The following is a 22,769-nucleotide window of genomic DNA, read 5'->3' as shown; positions in this document are numbered from 1 at the left end:
GTTTGACTCTTCTTAGAACTCTACCTTATAGTCCATATTGGAGGGCCTAGCCTCTCTGAATGGTAGAAAAAAACTATTTTCAGCCTATATGAGCTCAAGAAATTTACCTTAGTGTCTCACAGCAATTGTTTCTCTGACATCATGAGTTTTACCTCATGCATATTCAGATTAGTATATAACCAAAAGCTATAGGCACACCTCTGTTATTTTTTCTTTCCAATATACAACCCTGCAAATTCTAGCAACCTTGATACTTGCCCCACCCCACAAACACACACACCTATATTTATCTCTTTAATTCATCAGGATCCACAAACTCCATGTTCCCACTTTCTGTGTTTCAGTCTGGAAACTGCCATCAGAAAGGTGGCTGGGGAGATTGTACGGCTCACCTGATTTGTTTCCCGTGATTCTGAGGTTAAGTTCTATGCTGCCTACTGTCCAATATCTGAAAACAGTGTTTAACAGCGTATGTGTATTCCTGTTGCAATTAATCCTTAATGGTCAGAAGCAAAAATCTCTCTGTATTTTTACCTATATCCATATCCACTGGTCTGTTGGATTTCATTACTTCTTTATTACCTTTCTGTAAAGACAACCATGGAATATTGGTGAGTGGAGAGTGGAAGCTGAAATAGAAAGACAGGCTCACTTCAACTTCAGCCTCTTTACCCACATTTCAGCTGCAGTCACATAAAAGAAAAATAAATGATCCTTAAATATTCACTTAAAATAGATTACCTTATAATAATTAAAATCCTGAACCAAGCAAGTAAGGCATGTTAAGGTGAATATTAAAGAAAAAAAAGTTCAGAGGTATGACGACTTGGGCTTTCCTTCTGCATATAATTTAAAAAATCATTGAGAATGATTAAATATAGAGACAAATGGAGAAAAACATTTATGAACTTTAAATGTTTATCTTTCTGGAGGCTTTCATTAAATATCTATAACTGCAGTAATATGAACAAACTAAAATAATTTTTAACTTTAGAGCATGTAAAAATTTAATATAAAAAAGTTAGGGTAATAATATGTAGGATATATTGTAAACATCCCTACTAAATTTTTATCTGTTGCTAAGTTGATACATAAGAGTCTCCCCATGCTTCTCTATTTTTATACACTTGTCGCCAAATCAAGCTGTTTTGAATCTCTTCCTGCAGCACCTTACCCCCAATTTATTTTCTTTCCTCCCTTTCCTCAGTTGCTTTATCAAAGCAGATGTTATCCAAGCAGGTGAAATGGAGAGTAGAGGCAGTAGTCCATACAATTCAGAAAACCTGATATAGAGTAAAAGAGATTTAGAGAGACAAAATTACTTGTAATAGTCATCTATGTCTATCAGGTTCACGAGGTAATTGTTTAACTTATCACTTCCTTTTGGCAGAACAGAGATGGAGCGAATGCATGAGAGAAGGTAGATCATTGAGCAGATACAAGGATAACATTTTGGGACAGATATGCTGTACTTTCTCTAAGGGGGAAATCATGACTTAGTAATTTGGGAATGTAATCTGAAAATGTTTTAAATCTGCGAACTGAGGAGAATCAGTCAACACCATTTGTGTAGATCTTTAACATGCCTTTCATAAGCACCAACCCAAAGTATCTTAGAAGAAGATACAAACAAATAGCTAAATTATAATTAGATTGGGAGGAAAATATGTAGAGGATAGACTATTTTTGCCATGGATAGAGAATGAGCAAAGATAGCAGGAAACAAGAGGATTTCTTCAGATAAAAAAAATGGTGATCACAGAGACGCCTGGGTGGCTCAGTGGCTGAGATATACCTTTGGCTCAGGGTGTGGTCTCAGGGTTCTGGGATCAAGTCGTGAATCAGGCTCCCCTTGAGGGGTCTGCTTCTCCTTCTACCTATGTCTCTGCCTCTCTCTCTGTGTCACTCATGAATAAATAAATAAAATCTTTTTTAAAAAGTGGTGATCACAGATCAGGACTGGAACCATTGTGATTCTACATTTTTATTGTACTCTAGAAAGTTTAGCTAATGAGAGTACAATGTTGTGTTTTGTCTTGTTTTTTAAGTTAGAAAAATATCAAAGCAAAGGGGACAAGACTTGACATATGGAGAGGAAAATAGTCAAGGGGTAGTCATTACTTTATGGGGAGTTGGGAGGGATCTGTGTGTATGCTCATCATCAAGGACTTTGACCTGAAGTGTCAACTTGCAAAATAGGATGTAGGAGTCTGGGATCCAAGTCAGTTCCTAGATCAGCTGAAAAATTTGAACAAGTGTTTGCTGTTAAACCATACAGGTCACATTAGACTACTCTTCTGTATTACAGTAAATATTGCATACAAGTCTGTGCATTGTTTTACATGACAAGCATAGTAGCATAGCATGACATTAAGGAGTTATGTGACGATCTCAAGATAGTTCAGTCTGGAGGGTTAAGAGAATAGAGATAATTATTAACAATTGTAAAAGAAGGATTCAGAAAGTTGTACAACAAATCCCAAAATTCTAGACCAAGAGCCACCCTCAGAACCTTAGAAGAGGTTGTTTTAATATTATTGACAGGAAGGAACACATCTTACAGCAAACTTAAAGAATTTTTTCCCCCTCAGGAGTTTTACCAGCTGGATATGTAAATAAATTCAAGAAGTATTTCTATAAATTCATGGTCTACATGGACATACGACACGCAAATCTCACCTTTTCCAGTTTATATCCTTAAATCACATCCCACCACAATATTTTATGTGACACTGCTATCAGACACAGAATATTTGTTCACTGGCTACCAACCCAGCCTAAGGTGGCACATCTTTTGTATTGGTTTAAATAACTTGTCCTTCATCTTTACAAAGGAATTTAATGGTCTGGTTTTTCCCTTTAATTTTTTGTCATGTTAATTCCCTATTTCTTTCTCATATTCATTCTCTGTGTAGCAGTGCACCAGACCCCCAACATCCAGGTCTTCCTTGATATCAAAGAGAGCACAGGGGACTGGAAAACAAATTTACATTCTTCTATATACTTTTCAAGTCTCAGAAAGCTTAAATCCACTTGGAATTCAACGGCTGAGTACTCTCATGCATTCCAAAGCCATCAAATTGAATTTACTCTTCCAGAAGGTCATCTTAATGCCACAGCCAAAGTTACCCAGTAGTTGTGAATAAATAGCCAATATAGTCATTTTTGACTACTTTGAAAAAAACCACGGAGTAAACTTAGAATGAATAACCTACATGTAATTGATGTGGCTTTGGCAACAGGCTTATTTTTTTTAGTTTGTTTCAGCCATACAGATGAAGAGAAGGATGTGCAAATAAAGAGATCTGTTCTCCCATCTGTGGTTTAAGTTTCTGGTGCCAATACCACACGTAGCTAAGAGATGTTTAGGAACCTGGAGAGAAGCCATACAAAGACTTCTTTACATGACCACTTGCATTAGAAGAAAGCATGCCAATTGGTACTATGGCATGGATATTAGCACCTATATAAACACCCTTTCTGGCTGGTGAGCTGTATTGGGTCCTCGTTGCATTTTTGGCTAAAACTTGTAGATGTGATAGAAATGCTCAAAGCAAAAAATCACTTGGACTTTTAAATTTTCTCTTTTCCTGGAATTTATTATTGTTGAAGAGGAAAAAAATGCCCATGGTTACTAAAGTAGTTTGTTTGAACCTGTAAGAGAGGGCAAATCATTGCTCAAGACCAAGTACAGCTTTATAGGATAGATGTGCTGTACCTTTGCTAACTGAAAATCATGGATTACTAATTTGCAAATGTTCCCCAAGAATGTAATAAGTCTGCGAGCAAGGGAACATAGGTAAATATCATTCATTTAGGCTTTTTAAAAAGCTTTACACAGTGCCAACTCCAAAATGGATTTCTTGAGAGAATGGACTCCAACTTTTCTATGCACGAGGCAGCTTGCCACCAATTCCAAGTACTTTGCCCTGTACTCACTGTGCTCATTGATGATTACAATCAGCCCAAAGAAATGGTTACCAAAAGGTGATTGCTTAGGAAATCACCACATGGTAGTTGTTTAGGAAAATAGACCAGGTGCTGCCATAGAATACTAACCACGCAGGTGGAAGTTTGGTTTACTTTGAGTTCCATGACAGTGTATGGTAGGGGCCCCTACCTTTCCCTATCAACCACTTGTGGCAACATATTAAGCCCCTGCATTGTCAGAAACTTTGTGCCAGGCTTATTACAAATGAGCTGTCATTGTACACACTCTGAATAGTTTTCAAACCCTGTTGTCATATAGCTAGCAGGTAGCCACATGGGTCTTCAAACCTTGTCTTTCCAGCTCCGATGTCTACTATTCTCTCTTCACTTCCTTCTTCTGAATATTCAGGGTAACTTAGAACTCAAGTCAGATTTCCTCAAACCTATCCTATCCAATGATCTCTTTGGACAAATACATTACTACTACCAGGAGTTTGGGTTTACAAATTCAGGCGATCACGGATTTGTGCGATAGGATCTGTGAGAAAAAGTTTGAGACGCTTTAATCTGTAGAAGAGAAGGCTGGGCGGGGGCGGATTTAGTGGCATTTTCCAAACACTCAAGATCATTCCTCAGTCAGATTCCACCAACTGGGAAGTTTGTATCAGCTGACACAATGCTGGAAATATACTTTTCCCTTTGCAGCTATTTTTAAAGATAAACAGTACTGTGTAAAGAAATAATATAAAACAAGTTTGGAATAATCCACTTGAGGGAACAAATTGTTTTAAAAGAAAGAAACTCACTGTATTGCATAAATCCATGTAAGACGTTACTGAATAATCTCATCTACTCACAACAAATGATCCCCAGGAACTTGACTCTGTCCTAGCTTAGTTCTTATGCTACAGTGGACACCAGTGTTAAGTGAGGATACCAACACTCAGTGTGGCATCCAGAATCCCTGAGGATGAGGGCCAAGCAATGGTGCCACTCTGGCTTCTTCTAAACCTGAGAATATCTGGCCAGTGATGCTTTGGAGGGAGGGGGTGGGAGACTGAGAAAGACACCAAAACACCATTCTAGGAGCTGTCCTTCATCTTGGTCATAGACCCTTACTCTAAGGGCTTGGAAGTATTAAGAAATTGGTCTTTAAAATATTCAATAATTCTGAATGATCTTATTCCTCTGGCTATCTGAATTAATGAAGTCTGACTGTATGTGAAAAATGGCCCTAGAGAAGAAGGAAGACAGCTCTTTTCTTTGGTTGCTAGAGTCAGAACAAAAGGCAGCACATTGGGGTTTCAAAAAGAAAGCTTCGTATTCAATTTAATTTCAAGAAGCATTTTCTAAAGATTAGAGATGTTTTTTCTCCACCTGCTCTTTTCATTACACTCAGTGAGAACTGACTGTGTGTCAGGCCCTGTGCTGAACCTGGTGATAGAAAATATATCAGATACTTGATAAGCCTGCAATTGGTATCAGCTCTATCAGCATATAATCGCCATATTCTTGAAAAAGGACAATATAGAATCAGGAATGGACTTACATGAGAATACCATGGACATAAATAAAATCCAGTCTGGCCTCAGAATGCTTACAGCCTACTAACACTTGTTTTAGAGAACTGTGCTAGTTTCTGAATGATAACTGTGTACCTATTCCAGACATCATGCTATACTTATTAGATGCTATCTGTGTTTCTAGGCCTAAAAGCGCCCCCATCATGAAGGCTGTATGACCTAATTTTCAGATGAGGAAACTGAAAAACCACCTACCGAGACCCCAGGTACCAGGAGCATAAGTGCTAAAGCTTCTTGGTGCACTGAGTGGGGATTTTTATATCATGCACCTTGAGTTGACAAATCCCCAGTGGAAATGTTTCTGCAGAACTTCTTTTCTGCCATCATCTCATGCAGAACCTCACCCTTTTTGGCTGCTCACCCACTCCTGGAATGTTTGTCTCCCTCTTAGGCACAGTAACTTCCCTCTGAAGTTACTGAAGCTTCAATGCCAGAAAATACTCCTAATCTAAGCACTCTGCACTTTTTCCCCAAGAAAGAAGGGCCTAGAAATGTGTGTATCAGCTGCTAAGAGACCAAAAATGTATCCATCCCCTTGCCTGCCGGAGATCCACAAGGTGATGCATTTGAGGTGTGAGTAAAAGAATCTGAGTCCAACCTGTACATAAGAGATTCCCTCCCAGTCTGCTGCTGATGCCCTGAATGGATCCCAGGAGTGCTGAGATGTTGAACCCTCAGCTCTCAAGTAGCCAGGGTTTTCCTCAGAGAGCTTCATATTTTCTATGTGTGCTATGACATTAAAAGGACTGGGAAGCACCACTGTGAGTCATCCCATGAAACTCCTGGGGCTTGTTGGTGCCAATAAGCAAGAGAACTTAACCTTGAGAGAGTGAAAGAGAGAGAGTAGGCAAATGGGACAATGAGAAGTAGGTGGAAGGGCTGACCAGGGTCAGAGGCACGATTGGTAACCTTGGAAGAATGAAACCTGCTGGTCATCCGGAGACCCAATCCTTGAACTCATTAGCAAGGCCCTGTTGGCAGCTGTTCTCACAGCCACAAATGTGAACTTATACTTGTCGAGATCAAGACTGTCAACTCATTCGAGATGCAAGGTCAGCTTGCCACTTTGAACTTTGTTCCTATCACAGCCATTTAATTACTTTGTGAGTTCTTCTAATTCTCTGAGAAAAAAAAAAAAAAGCTGGCTTCAGAAGTACAATATCTAACACTTTCTCAGGTTACAGTATTTTTATGAACTGTGAGAAACTTACAGAACCTTAAAGAAACTGCATAAAGAAGGTGTCAGCATTTTCAATATAAACTCCATTTCCAAAGGTTTATGCATTCTGGAGAAATTTGCTTGAGGGTGAAACTTGGCATATGGTGCCTGAGTCCCTGACTGTCTACACCTCATTTCATAGGTACTTACAAATGAGTTCTTCAAATTCACTACATTTGGCATCTGTAATTTTTAGAAATAAAAAATGGCTTTAATAGCAGGTGGTTTATGAGTTTAGTGTCAGAGCACACAGTTCTCAGAGAATCTGAGAACTCAGGAATACCAAAAGTCCTCTTTAGATTCTGGTATGACAATATTATAAAAGCAAAGAAGGGAAAGGAAAATCATTTAAGGGGACAGAAACCAGAAAATGTTGGTATTTTCAGAAGGGTACCATACTTAGCCTGTCTTCACCAGTTTTCCTATGACCTCTCCTCGCCCTATTTCCAGCCTTCTGTTATAGTCCAGGCCAGCACACAGGCCTTGGCGGCTGGAGCTTTCCCTAGAAAAATCACGGTAATGGCAGTCAAGGATCTCATTTTGCTTTTTGAGTCTCCATTTGAGAGGACTGGATTCAATGCTCTCTGAGCCATCAAATACTTGGAGGGGAGAGAGTTCTCAGACAAAGCCAGAAAACTGCCCTTGGAGACAATGCCTATCACCTAATCCAGAGAATTGAAATTAATGCCTTAAAAACCTGGGCCTGAAAGTCTATGGATGCAATTGAAGAAGGCAGAGGGGAAGAGTTACTGTGCAGTCATGGTCCTCAGAACCCATGCAGATCGGGATGTGCGGGCATCCTGAGTGCGGGCAACAACCATTAGATACAGGAAACATCAAGGTAGACTCAGACCTCAGGATGGGGAGCAAGAGAGCCAGCTAGAATTCAGGTACCTGCTTCAATTCCAGGGGACAAGCTGAATGCCTTTACCTAGGAGCAGGGGTGGGGAGGCGGGGAGGCATTCTGGGAGCTTTCTGTTCACAAGGCTGCCTCAATGGCTAGTAACTGAGTAGACTCTGCTTCCGGATTTGTCTGTACTTTGGGAAGGATGAGGATAGCTTGATGGCTAAAAGCATGGTCTTTGTAGTTATACTTGACTGGATTCAAATCCAAGCTCTTTATAGCTCATGGCCTTGGGTGAGTTACTTAACCCTTTTGAACTAGGATTCCTCATTTGTAGATGGTGATGATAGTTCCTAACCTTATAAGATTGAGAATCTGAAGACAGGAGGCAAAGAAAGAAGTGAAGTACTAAGTGGCTACAATGATCAGCCAAACTTGATGGTTCAAGTGCACAAAAGGAAAAGAACTCCCCATGTTTCATCCTGCTGAGCACTCTTTAGTTCAGGGCTAAGCAATCCTGCAGGTGCTGGGAGGAAATAATCACAGGAGGGAGCCTGGGGCCTGTGAGGACTAACACACCTCAGCTGTTAAAGCCAATGAGTCTGCTTCCTGCTCCCAAACACTGGGTCAGTTCTGATGAAGATCCATTTGTTCCTGTGTGAGACTGAAATAATTTCGACTCTTAGAATTGCTCCTTAGTACAACATGTGGACATGCTAACTCTGAGGGGTTTTGTATTTCTTGGCTAAAATGAAGAAAAGACCTTGAAATCTGAATGCCAATGCCGGGGGTCTTTCTTTTTAAACTCTTCTGGCAATGCCTCCCCATGCAAACAGCTGCTCATTTCTCAAAAAGGCCCCTCTGTAAATAATCAGGTCCCCTTAATTGAGAAGAAGATGAATGGAGAAGGTAATGAGCAATCTTTGAAGCTGGTTGAGAGTAAAGCTGGCCAGGTGGAGACCTTGAAATGAATGGGGCTAAAATTTAGCCCTTGTAATCCTGAAAAAGAAAAGCCCCACCCCAGGCCATAGCTATATGAATCAGGGCCCAGGCAGTTCCTGACCACTTTCTAAGATCTCATGGCTGCTAAATGTAGAGGGTATCTGCATCTTCCCACTAAATATCCCGTTGAAAACAGAAGCTTCTTTTTCGATAAGGACTCTGTCTCCTAGTACTTCCAAAACCAGCACCAAATCTATAAGAGCGAAGACTGTCCATAGCCCTACACCTTTGTTTTAACCTTACTGTTAGGAAATTCCCAGAATTCTACTACTCATTGGTGGCACAGAGCTTTTGAGGAAGAGAATAGGGAAGGGAGAGTTTCAGGAATTCTGACATAAATTGCTCAGCATCAAATGAGATTGTGTAAGAGAGGCACTTATGGATAAACTATCCGCCTGCCAAGTATCTCTAAAATCTGATAAATAGGCTGAACATTTTGCATATGTCACTATTTGTTATTTAACTTTCAGCTATCTCCCACCGAATGCTTGATATTGTTCTAAATTCTAGAGATTGGATGGCAAACATTTTTATCCTCACAGCAATCCCATAAGGAACCTGAGAGCTCCAGAGGTTAAGAATCCTGTGTCAGAGGTCACACAATAGTTATTGGCAGTTTGCACTTTATAAGCCATTGTTCCATAAAACACTACTGAAATGTTAGCTGTTGAGCCTTGAGATACGAAGATTATGTCATATTCTGTTATATTCACCACCATGCCTGACACGGTACTAAGTTTTGCTGCATGTTAGAACTACAAGCGGCTGACACAAACTTTACTAAGGATGTTTTCTTCTAAGACTATCCTATAAACAGGAAGCTTTTGGAGTGATAAGCAGATCTTGGAAGTTGTCTCATTGGCTTGAATAAACCATACTACCATTACAGCAATAATTTTTTCAGATACTGTATTTTTGTACACAAAATTTCTTTTTAAAAAAAAAGATTTTATTTATTTATTAATGAGAGACACAGAGAGAGAGAGAGAGAGGGAGAGAGAGCAGCAGAGACACAGGCAGAGGGAGAAGCAGGCTCCATGCAGGGAGCCCGACGCGGGACTTGATCCTGAATCTCCAGGATCAGGCCCTGGGCTGAAGGCGGCGCTAAACCACTGAGCCACCGGGGCTGCCCACAAAATTTTTTAAAGATGAGACACAGCAGAATATATTACACATGTGTGGTGAAATCAACTCAATTTGTTTTAGGGAATAGTGAGATCTCTGAGAGTGACAAGAAATCCAACAAGTATTAATGGGTTGTGTCACTGCATGAAGTGAGAGTGAAAGACAGATGGTGGCTCTCAATTAATTGACTTTAAATGGCAGTTGGGTCAAATGAAGCCCACATGATAAAGTGATAATACCATGGGTAAGGTATCTTTTGGGATGACCCTTATAGCATATGAATTACTTGCCTTCACAGTTAAATTGAGAGGCCAGAGACTTAGTTAACTGTCAAGTGGATAATAACTCATGTAAGAGATGCACAATTACCTTTGTTAGGACATCACTTCAGAGTGTTATGTGTGCTCATTACTCATCATATTTCGGTTAATAAATTTCACCTAATTGGTTGAAGTCATATGATTCCCAATCGAAATAAAGGTGACTAAAAATAACTTTTGGTCTCTAACGGCTGTTCTTTTTGTGTGACAGTTCTAGAGAACCATCCAGAATATATGTACATGTGACTCTTAATGCTAGTAATGGCTAGCTGTCTTACCTCATATTATGTGAAGGGGATATTTCCGTGTTCAATTAAATGTCTCTTTGGTGCCACTCACTGGAAATGTACTATCCCATTAATAGTATTTCTTCCTTCTAGATACCCCCTTCCTCCAGATTGGATAAAAATGCTCATGATCCTTTTATCCTTTTATGTGAACCCTGTCTAATCCTCACTTTGTTATTCTCTCTAGAATCCAACTGCCTGATGAGGACACTGGACAGTGGGATTGGAACCTTCCCACTCCCAGACTCGGGAAATCGCTCCACAGGGCGATACATCTGCCACCCAGACTCCCCAGAGGACACAGAGCCCATCCTGTCTCTCCAGCCAGCACTTTGTGCAGCTTCTTCCATCAGGGCTCAGACCCTTGAACGAGAAGTGCCTTCCTCTGCAGACAGCCACGCCTCTGCAGATAACACCATTGTTCATTCCACATCTGACCCCATCATGACCGCCAGGGGGATGCGGCCTCTGGAAAGTCGGCTCCCCAAACCAGCCTCCTCAGGTAAAACACCTGTGACCTTCCAAATTAGACTGTTTCCACACCAAAACAATGTACTTTCTGACAAAAATGGAAAACAGGCAGCAGAAAAGGTTTCCACCAGGAGGTCCAGTCAGTGACCTCCACCCAATGGGAATGTGGATACATGAAAATCCCTGTATGTCCTCAAACAAAAGTAAAAAGACAAATACTAAACATCATCTATTCTTAATATCACGATAGGGGGTAAACACATGCATAAAAGAAACAAGCACGTAAGCACAGGTACATGGACATATAAATTGATAAAGAAAAAAAAAAAGTAAAAAAAAAAATTGATAAAGAAAAAAGCCACACAACACACACATAGGATTTTATCTTTTTAAAGCCTAACTCTGAATATAGACCAGTTTAGGCCTGAGACATAAATTTAGCTGAAATGTTGTTTGCCCTCTAACCAGAAATGTATGTCTTCTGACATATTCCTATCCTGCTCAAATATATTTATGTGTTGAACTATAAAAAACTTAGTTTGATATATCAGCAGTGGATTGTGCATTAACTGCAATAGAGTGGAATGAGCCTCCTCAGTGAGATGCACCACCCTTCGCCACAGTAATTGAAACAAGCTTCCATGATTAAAGATAGGACCAGGCTAAAGGTCAAAGTTTTTTCATTGTTCCTTCAAGATTTAAAATATTTATTGCAGTGTGAGATGACACTAAATAATTTTTAACTTGCATGGCTTATGTTGCACTAACGACATGCATAAGCATATGAACAAGAACTCTAAAGACTTTCTTTTATGATTTCATGACTTAGAAAGGAGCCACAAGTAGAAATTATACGATCGGCTTTTGAGAAATTAGAAAAGAAGACTTTTAATTAAATATCTTTGAATATATGTGATTGAGCTATTCCCACAGCTGAGTTCTTCATACAACAATGCAAACTGCCATGAATGTTTCATCACAAACTTCTGCTCATTCCAAGCCAAGGCTACATTTTAAAAGGCTGTAATGCATATTATTTTTTAAATAAATGCATTGTTAATTAATGACAGCCTCCAGAGATTCAGGGGCGAAATCTTAGTTATAGATTATGTGCTCCATGCTTGAATAGTCACATGTGTGACCTCAATTCAGCGACGGGCTGCCGTGTAGACTTCATGATTAAACACTGTCATTATAACAAATTGAATAGAAACCACAAGCCTTGAATTGCTTCATAAGAAGGGGATTGGAAGGAGATTGTTCTGATCATGCTGCTAATATTCACTGCGTTGGTTTTTGGAGGTTTGTGTCTTAATTAAATTGTCATGAAGAGTTGTAAGAAAGTAGTATATGGTAGAGAATGAGGTCAACAGAATCACAAGGTATTTTTGTGTCACCCACCCTGCAGCTTCCTGTCTACCAAATGATAACGTCACTGTGGTCCTGAGGCAGGGCCGCCTTTCCAAGGCTGCTCTTTTCTCTGTGGCCATCAGTGACTCACTTGAAAAATCAGGGAATGGGAGGACAAGCTGGAGCAAAAGGAAAGTGAGGTCATTCCCACTTAAGAGGAGTCACTTCCTATTTAATGCATGTATTTCCATGGGTTTTTCACTTATTCCCATAATCAAAAAAAAAAAAAAAAAAAAAAACGTAACTGGACAAGTCTCACAGTGCTGATAAAAATATAGTGACTTTGCTTCTGCTCACAAGCAAAATGCTATTGAGAGGCTCTCACAGCATGTCCTGTTGGTAATCACTGAGGATGGAGGGTAATAACAGCGATTCTCCTTTCTGGCATGAGGAAGGAATTCACTCTGCAGGTTAATCTACTATTAAGGATAATGGGGGAACTTTAATCATTCCCTGCTAATTACACCCTTGCTTCTCAAAGTGTGATCCATGGGCTAGTATCATCAAGATCGCCCGGGAGATTTCCGGAAATGCAGAATCTCAGACCCACAGTCTAGACCTCCTGATTCAGACGCTGCAATTTAACAAAAGCTCAACTGATGCATATACACATAAAAGCTTGGGAGTACTGCCCTGCAAAATCTTTAAGAGCGCAGTTGTCGAAAATACATTCTGAGTGCATTGGGAATGACCTTAATGAGTATTCTAGGAAAATAAGGGTTCCCTGCCCAAATATGTTTGGGAAGGGCTTTTTCTTCTTCTTCCTTTTCTTTTTTTTTTTTTTTTTTTAAGATTTTTTTACTTTAATACCACAAGTTCAAAAGAAGCGTGGGACAAAGGTCTGCCTTTGAAATCAGACAACCTGACATTCTCATAATATACTTATACTCTAAATATGAACCCTGAAAAAAAAGTTCTGGAAAAGACTTTTCTCTCTGAAGTTACAGTACTGTCTTCAGAATAGGGCATATTATTTAGGGCTCTAAATCAAACCCTTTCTTTGGACGTTATGACAATTTTCAATAGCACAATGAAGGCTCTGAGAAGTGCTCCCAAAAGGAAACCTGTTTGTTGTCTGATGATTAACACTATTTGAGGAGTAATCAGTGTTTCCCAAAGGATTTGCTCATTAACCCCTTCCTAACATGAAAAGTTTGTCAATATTTTGTGGAAAAGTTTGCCTTCAGCTCTCCGAGATGGACACCTTCTAGAGATAGTCATAGCAGTGCAATGCAGATGTTTTGGGTGGCACAGACTTGCAGGGGACAGGATGTTGGGAAATCCAGCTTTAACTGTGTTTGGATCTTTTTTATTATTTCTGAATGTCTCTCCACTTCCCTCCCTTAACTTGTAAAGGGTTGAAGAAAGCAGATTGTGATTTCATGTACATTTTCTCATTTAGGAAAAATCAATTCCCAAAAGCAGAATGAAGCAGAGCCTCAGACCTGCTCGTCATTTGAATATGCCGAAAACACAATCACAAGTGAGCAGCTTCCAGAGTGGGGCAGTGAAGACCCCACGGCTGAGACCCAGGTAAGGGGGAGGCTAACAGGAGGAGGGTACCCTCCACCTGCTGCTCCTGATGGTGAAAAATGACTTCCTTAAACACTTTTACAACAGATCCAATTTTTGCATCAAATTTGTCGTTGGCTCAGTGAATAAAAACTAAGGCCCAAGGCTCACCCTTTTTCCTGCACAATTAAGTAACGCCCTGGGTTTTTGGGAGGAATTGAAATGTCTCCGAGACTTGCACCTAGATTTTTGAGGCATGGATGGTCTCCCAGATTAGATGTTACAGAGCTGGCACTCACTTTCCCAAGCCATAAGAGTACATTGAGAATGATTTAGTGATACTTTTCCATTATCTTATTCTTCCTTTAACCTTTGCCTTACCTCCAAGGCAGGTACAGAAGGTATAATTATACCCCCGAGTAGTCAAATGACTTGCTGGTGTCAATGAGACCTGCGTCACTTCAGCCCCTACTGTTTTTGCTGTGAGATCTTCATCCACCCTGAGATGGCACACATAGGCCTCCTGACATGTTATTGGACCCAAGAAGTTGCTCATGGCTCAGGGACATTTCTATCATCCCTCGGGGTCTAGTTAGTATGCCCTCCTGTATTTCCTCCTATTTACCTCTTCCAGCAAGTTATCTGAGCCATGTTCAACTGTCCCCATTGCTCTTTGTACTAGAGTTTCTACCAGCTGTGATGAGAAAATACCTGGATTAGCCCACATCTGGGGTTCCCCACAGCCAGTGGGGCCAAACCTTCTTTTAGCCTTTACCACCTCAGAATGGGGTCATGGATTAGTAGGGAATGAGATTCTCTGAGCCCACAGCCTCAATTTACAGTAGAGAACACAACTCTAGAGAGATGCTGGACCATATTCAGGGTTCATACTCAGGAGTCGGGACTAGAACTCAGCCCTCTGAATTCCATGTCTGACACTCAGAATGGCAGCCTCTATAAGGCAGGAGCCTAAGAGGCAAAAGAGTAAACCAGTGTACTCTATCATGCCTCAGTGTAAACATAAAAATGTTAAGACTCCTCCAAAGCAGTAGTTCCCAAACTTGAGTGGGCATCAGAACCACTCAGAGGGCTACACACCCACCTGCACCCTGTCTGATTTGGTACTGAGGTCCAAACATTTCTGATGAATTCCCAGGTGATGCTATGCTGTTGGGCCACGGAAAATTCTTTGAGAAGCACTGTTCCAAGGACTCTGTGCTTGCTTTGGGAACTGGAAAGTTGAGAAACCCTAAAGACACCCAGAGTGGGAGGAGGAAATCTTTCAAAAACAAAAGGTGGTGACAGTGGCAAAGGGGTTCAGGCAAATCCAAGAAAGTAAAAATAATAACAACAACAACTGATGCTGGCCAGGTGAGAGCTGCCCCCCTACATATGATGGCAGGACACTCTTCACCCAACATACACCAGCAACACAGAGCCCTCTCCAGGGTTCTCTCACTCATCATCCTGCCCCAGCTCTGCCCACTGGAAAGCTTGCTCTGATTTGAGAGTCACCACTGTGGCTCAGAACTTAGAACCCTGCTTTGCTGACTGCCAGGGAGGGAAAGCTGGAAGAAAGAGTTAGCTTGTATTTCTAGCACCCAGTGCTAGAACCGTGCCTGGTTCCATTAGTGTTTGTTGAACAGAGTGATGAAAAAATTCATCTCATCCTACCCCAGAAAGTGTTACAGGACCCTGCTGGAACTCTAGACATGGGGCTCCTCTAGCACCACAGACAGGAGACTAGTCATCGTCATGGACACCATCCTTGCTGGACTACCAGTACCCCTCATACCGAACTCTGTACCCTCAAAGCCTAGCACTCCTCTTAGCACAGAATAGGTGCTCAACAAGCATTTGTTGAACGAGTGAATGAATGAGTCAATGAATAAAGAAATAAAGGAATGAGTAGCTGCTTGAACTTATGACTCCAGGTGAAGAACTTTACACCCTAAAATCTGTTTTTATCATTTCCAACTGAATGACACCCTCCCAAACAAACTTTAGAGACCCATCCCCTATACATCTGTACCTGAACTGTCCGGGATGGGTGGGGAATAGTAGGCTCTAACAGGGCAGCCTGCAAACGAAAAGGACATTCTTTTATAATTCTATACACAGAATTGCAGTCCTACATCTAGTATTCTGATTCTGTGCACAAAAGGGAAACTATTTATACAGCATCAACCACCTCAGCAATTCTTGACAGGGCCTTTTCACCACATCAGTGACACCTCGAGGGTCAGCCTGGGTGTGCCTGTGAGCAAGAGGGGAGACCGAGTCCCTCCCCCTATGAACTCTCAGTCGATTCAAGGATCGTACAGGGTTAGAAACTGCATACTTTCCTAAAGGCTCCCGTACTTTCCAGGGATAGAAGAAAATTATACATTAGGCAAGCATTTATTCTTCTGTTCTCAAGGTTGATTTTTTTCCGTACCCTCTGATACTTGAAAGCCAATGATGAGATCAGTTAAACAAATAAGCCATTAGGCTTGGAACAGCAGCTCATAATAGGCAATTGAGAAAAAGAAGACCCCATAAAGAAGTGTGCAAAATGCAGAGCGGGTAACTGTGAGGACTTCCCTGTGCCTGGGACAATGGCAGAGTGGTCAATGGCTTCATCATCACAGCCCTGTTTCTACAGCTCCAGTAATTGAGTAGACCGCGCCAGCTCCGCCTGAGACAGATCGACAGGGAAGCAGAGTTGCTCTTGGTGGTGGTGGGGGTGGGGGGGACAGCAGAAGGGAGTTCTGTGCGTGGAATGACAGCCAACTGTGAACCCACGTCCCCTCCTCATGGGTTGTTCCGCCCCATTTTGACTTGCATGAATAATCTTAACAGTCTCGTATTGCTCATTTAGGACAAGGTTCCCAGAATGTGTGCGTACTCTGCCAGTGGTGGCAGTGATAGTGACAGTGACCTGGACTATGGAAATAATGGTTTTGGAGCTGGAAGGGGCAAGTTAGTGAAAGCAATGAAGAGCGCCACCCAAGGTAACTTACGGGAGAACCTGGACATCTGGGGCTCCCCTCTCTCCGGGAAGCCGCTGATTTTGCCTTTCACTGTACTCTGCCTCCACCCCCACCCTCGACTTCACATCTTAGCCCCACATCTCTCCTGAGATCTAATTTTCTGGTATGTACAGAAGATTGTCTATGCACATCAATTTGTTTTCTGGTATAATCTTCATGACATTTCAGTGCAGTCTGTGAGGATTTTATTTCCAAATCTGGCATCTCCCGAAAAGCCTCCAATTGAGTTATCTCGGTAATGAAGGAATGACTAGAAAGATAACTTTGTTCTTAATTACATCCTCTGGCAAGTTAAATTGTCCAGTGAGCCATGGATGGAGTCTTCCAGGCTTTTTGCTAATATCGTGCTGTGTAGCTCTGCACCTGTGAGCCAGGCCGTTATGAACAGGTCGTTTATGAAGTCCAAACTCACTGTATTTTCTTTTTGAATCAGAATTGGCAGTAGAAAGACCATCATCTCGAGGCATTTAAAATATGTGTATTCAGACAGCATTTCCTTCCAGCGATAGGAGGAAAGATGAACCCTTAATACAAAGTGGGACCTGGGGTCTACTTTCCTTCTAATCTACTCTGGATTGTCAGGCATATTTCAGTGATGCAATGGAGAATCAATTTCTTCATACAAATTGACTTTTTTTTCAAATACTAATTTAGCAATTACATGATAAAAACATGGCTTTCTTTTTTAAAAACAAGACTGATATATTGCTTTAGGGAAAACCTAGCAACCTTGTGTGTTTCCAGTTTTCCAAGAGTCTTAGCACTGTGACATATGGGGGTGAGAATAGCCTGAGCTTCCACCTTGTTGCCTGCTTCCTACAAGTCATCAGAGAAGCAGGACCCACGGTGAAATCATACATTGGCTTACCAAGAAGAAAGTGACAAACACCACTGGCACCGTAGTTAGGTGGTTGTTCCCTTTGGCTCTCTGTGGTTTGTCAGCACCTTTCTGGTTGTGGCAAAGAAAGGAGAAGGGGAGGTGATCATCACGGGACTGCCCTAAAAAGACGCCTAAGACCAAGCTAGCTCCTTGTCCACCTCTTCCCTTGAACTTAGTGTGGGTCCACAGCAACTAATTTCACCTTATTGACCTTCAGCTGCTCCACCCAAGAATGATTTCCAGGGCTCCTTCCAGCTCTAAAACCCCATTTATTTATTGAACACATATTTATTGAGAGCCCCCTCTGGCCCAGCTTTCCAGCAGTGAGTAACTAGACAAAATTCCCTGCTGGAGAGGAAACAACAGCTATGATTAACTAGTAAATGTCTATCATTTGTTGAAAGAGATGAGTGCTGTGGAAAAGACAAGGTGAAGCAGGTAGGGTACAGGAGGCCAGGACTGTGGGTGTGGGGGGGGTGGTTAACATTTTAAAAAGCGGTCTAAACAAGTCTGAGAAGGTAGTGTTTGAGATTGGAAAGAAGAGAGGGAGTGAACCAGGAGGATATCTGGGGGGAAGGGGGGAAGGGCATGCTCAGCAGAGGGAAGAGACAGTGCAGAAGCCTGGAGGCGGGAGCAGCAGGAGGCCAGTGTGGTTGTGGCCAGAGCAGTTTGGAAGGGGGCGGGCAGATGAGGCCAGACAAGTAAAAGGAGCTAGAGCTCATAAGGGCTCGCTCGCCATTCCGCGGACTTTGCTCCTCCTCTGATAGACATGCATGGGAGTCTTTGGATGACTTTGAGCAGAGAAGAGGCATAACCTAAGATGTTCCCAAAGGATCTCTCTGGCTATCGTGTCTTGAAGACCATAGGAGCAAGATCAGCCCAGAGGCTATTGCAGTCACCCGGGCAAGAGATGTTAGTGGCTGAAACAGGGTGGTCTTGGGGAAAGGAGTGAGCAGCACAGGCCAGTAACGCTCTCTGCAGGGAAGGAAATGCTTTGTATCTGCGCTGTCCCGTACCAGAGCCACTAGCCACATGTGGCCCATAAGCACTTCAAATGTCGCCAGTACCAGCAAGGAACAAAACTTTTATTTTTTTTCTTTTATTTTTTCTAAGATTTTTAAAATTTATTTATTTATTCAGAGAGAGAGAGAGAGAGAAGCAGAGACACAGGCAGAGGGAGAAGCAGGCTCCATGCAGGAAGCCTGACACGGGACTCGATCCCGGGTCCCCAGGATCACACCCCGGGCTGCAGGTGGCGCTAAACCACTACACCACCAGGGCTGCCTGGAACAAAACTTTTAAATTTAATTTTCATTACTGTTTTCTTAAGAGTTCTCACTTGGTCTATTCCCTTTTTTCCTCTATTTGATTATTATTTTTTTTATCTTAACTAAGTTCCATTTATTTTTTTTAATTTATTTATTTATTTATTTATTTATGATAGTCACAGAGAGAGAGAGAGAGAGGCAGAGACACAGGCAGAGGGAGAAGCAGGCTCCATGCAGGGAGCCCAATGTGGGATTCGATCCCGGGTCTCCAGGATCGCGCCCTAGGCCAAAGGCAGGCGCTAAACCACTGCGCCACCCAGGGATCCCATCCATTTAAATATCCATAGCTGCATGTGGCATATATAACACAGGGAGTAAGAATGGTCGGATTCCAGATCTTTTTTTTTTTTTATTGGAGTTCAATTTGCCAACATATAGCATAACACCCAGTGCTCATCCCATCAAGTGCCCCCCTCAGTGCCCATCACCCAGTCACCCCCACCCCCTGCCCACCTCCCTTTCCACCACCCCTTGTTCTAAGTAAAAAGACAGCACAATTGACTGATAGATTAGAGGGTGAGGGTAAGGGAACTAGAGTCTAGGGTAGCTCCAAGGTTCAGGTCCCAGAAGGGACAGCATTCTGCTGACTGAAATGGAGAAGGCTGAGGTTGGAGCTGGGGGGGTGGGGCATCTCGGACATGCTCAGTGTGAGCTGCCCGTGGAGCCGGTGGAGGTACTGAGTAGGCAGTGGGCCGTGGACGTCTGGAGATGTAAATTTGAGTGTCAGCACGTAGAGGGTCCACGTGAGGTCAGGAGGGGAGGGAGTATTGATAGAGAGAGGACTCCATCCTCCCAAGGGGTCAGGGAGAAAAGAAAGAGCCAGCAAAGGACGGAGCAGGAGCAAGCAGGACGGGAGGAGGAGAGACAGGTGGAGAAAGAAGTCAGGAATGGAGGGGGAGTTCCATGATTCCATATGTGGCTTGTTAATAAAAAGAAGGATACTGTCTTCATATTCAGTGGTCCAGTCTCTCCCTCTGGCAGTGGGTTTCCAGGGGTGGGTAGAGGGTAGGCAATGGGAGAGGGGAGGAGGGATCATCCAGAGGCAGTTTGAAAACACCTTGGAAAAGGAAACAAGCCAAACTCTGCCAATGAACAAGTGGGAGCATGAAAGAACGTACTTTAGGCTTCACATTTTAACATTGCTTTGTTTAACTGTGTTGTGCAAAGCAATCAGGAATAAACATTAGGGGCTGGCGAGGGATCCTGGTGAACAGTGAACCTACTCCTTTAACTTTTCTTTTTGCAAACGGAAGTGGGTCTCAGCCTGAGCTCTTCTCTCAGTATACTCACTGTGTCCATCCTGTTCCCTCTAACCAGACCTAATCCCTGTGTGAGAGAAGAGGCTCCTTGCATTCTATTGCCATAGCTTCTGAGCGAAGGGTGCTTCTTTGGATAAGAGGCTGAGGGCTAGATAGAGTGACTCTGGAAGCAGCACTGCCAGCAGAAGCTGCTTTTTCTCTATCCAGGCACCTGCCCTCTGCTTTTAATAGTGAACTTGTTGCCAGAGCTCAGTCATCTGCACATCCTGACCGAGCCGGCGGCTGATGACAGTGCTGCCAGGAAGAAAGAAGGTGTGCAGACAGCTGGCGTGGCTGTGGGCGCATGCTGGCTTCCAACAAACCCTAGGAAGGGGCAGGTAGGGTGGACTCAGCAGCATTAACTTTTGAAATGCTGGTAAAATTGATCTGAAAAGAAATAGAAATGATTCAGAGAAAAAGATGAAAAGGAGTACATGTCCTGTGTGTGTGTGTGGCTGAGATTTTCTTCCCTGCCAGTCACCATTCGGCCTGGCTTTCATCACCTGCACCTGTGAAAGTGACCCCACCCTCCTTGCTTCTTTAGGGAACATGATTTTATAATAGAGGTCCCCAACCTGCAGAATGGAATTGCTGGCAGACCTGGAAGCCTTATTGGATGTTCTCCAAGATAGTTGTTCTTTCTCAACACACCCTCTCTTCCTGGGTCCTTGAAATTTCCTGCAGGTAGAGAAGGGCACTTGACAGTGGCAATCTGTTTCTCCTGGCTTGTAGGAAATGCACAGTCAGGAGCCTTTGCCTCTCACCCTGTGCCCTCCACACCACCCCCTCCCCCAGGCCACTGCTCAGTCATTAGCCACTTGCCCTGCTAATCACAGCATGCCTGGGTGGGGGGTGGGGGGGCTTCCTTTCAAACAGTCTCCTATGACACATTCCCTGGTTCCTCCTGCCCACTTGCTTCTTTGAATCACACTGAATATGGCCAAAAAAAAACCTGCTATCCAAAACCCTGCCTACAGGCTCATAAAACACTCAAGTAAATACATGTCTTTTCTTTCAAGATTAGTTTCTTTAGCCTAACTTTGAAATATGTTTGAAAAGTCTAGGTTGTTAGCACAGAGTGGCAGGAGCAGGATTTAGGAGCTGGGTAGGTGGCCCAGTGGGTGAGGTTTCAGAAGCAATTTTGTGGCTTTGGATCCACAGAACTGCCCACTCTGATTTGCCAAGCTGAGCATAACAAATATTGTGTCCCTGGCCTGCTCTCTCTCCCCTTCCCCTTCCACCTCTATCCCTTGTTCATGCCTTCTCCAAAGCCCTGCCTGCAGGAAAGAGGCGGGAATGTTTGGACCTTTCCTTGTCCAGAAGAAGAAAGACCCAGAGTGGCCACCTACTGCTGAGGGCTGTGCTAGAGAAAGCAATGAATCCATTTTCCCATTTTTCTCAAGGATGTAGACTTTAAGTTTACCCTTCAGTGATGTTTCTTCATGGGTGCTGTGGAGGCACATAAGAATCTTTTGTTTTTGTGGGTTTTTTTCGATGGCTCTATGTACCCTGGCCTAATTTTCATAATCTGCCCCAGTTGAGGAATTACCATCACAGGGAGTCATTCTCATTGATGAAAATACATCATACCCTTGAGATCTGAAAGAGAAAAATGAAGATTAAGAACCTTTGTTCTTGCCATATTTCTTTGAAAATTTCCAAGTTGAACTGGTTAGGAGATAAGTGAGATTGGCCAAAGAATGAAAGCAAAGAAGAGAATTGACCTTAAACTAGTTCATTTTGCTTTATTCAGCACTTGCTCAGTGTCCACACCAGCATTGGACACCAGGGGTTGAGGCCAGGTTAGAGACATAGTCCTGCTACCTGGGTGCTTCCAATCAGACCTACACTGGAGGCTCCATCTGAGCGAGGAGATAATCAGGTACCCTACACAGTTGTGTTCTATTGCCCAAGGCCATACTGTGGGCTTCACAGAGGAAGGAAGCAGAATTTATACTTCTTTTTAGTTTTCCTAAATCTTCTCTTCCTCCAAAGTAAAGCCCACTGGGGTCTCTAGATCACACTTTGGAGCTCACTTTCAAGAGCACCCCCTCCTTCCTTGAGCCCCATACCCTCAAAATGTAATGATTGGGTCAAATAATTATAGTTTCAGAACCAGGGTCCCACAACCACCTGGTAATGCTCACCTAATCAAGCCCCAATTTCCTGAACCAGAAGTACATTTTCTTCCTTTGAAGGTGATTACATTCAACAAATTACAAAGAGCGAGGGCCATTGAGTTAAAAACAATTGGTTTTGCAGTAATTAGAAAAACACAAGGAAATGATGACTGTGGAACAATATTAAAAGGGACCCTGAAGGGTAACAGCTCTAGCTCCTGGTTAATTCCTCAGCTTGAATATTTAGAGATTCACAACTAATTATGCAGAGATGATGAATTTTAAAAACACTGCCACCCGGCCTTCCCAAGGCCAAGGACTTTGGCTATTAATAGAGCAATCAGATTTTGCTATTTTATAGAAAATTCACACAAAGTTGCATCTATTTTAAAGCATTCATCTGGCATA

The 22,769-nt window shown here is 42.5% G+C and overlaps 1 protein-coding gene across 12 annotated transcripts in view; it reads left to right on the top strand.

Annotated features, from left to right (window-relative positions):
- NCKAP5 (NCK associated protein 5) overlaps positions 1-22,769 on the top strand; it is a 966,791-nt gene that overhangs the window by 898,655 nt on the left and 45,367 nt on the right. For 11 of the 12 annotated variants that reach the window (XM_072788976.1, XM_072788975.1, XM_072788977.1 and 8 more), the window contains 2 exons: positions 10,498-10,812; positions 13,594-13,724. In XM_072788976.1, coding sequence (XP_072645077.1) covers positions 10,498-10,812; positions 13,594-13,724 — 446 coding nt within the window. Of the gene's footprint in view, positions 1-10,497; positions 10,813-13,593; positions 13,725-16,563; positions 16,697-22,769 lie in introns of all 12 variants that reach the window. The other variant, XM_072788986.1, reaches the window with a different exon arrangement.

Source organism: Canis lupus, chromosome 20, assembly GCF_048164855.1.
Source record: "Canis lupus baileyi chromosome 20, mCanLup2.hap1, whole genome shotgun sequence".
Lineage (NCBI taxonomy): Eukaryota > Metazoa > Chordata > Mammalia > Carnivora > Canidae > Canis > Canis lupus.
Note: the sequence above shows the minus strand (reverse complement) of the source record. Positions and strands in the feature narration are given on the sequence as shown.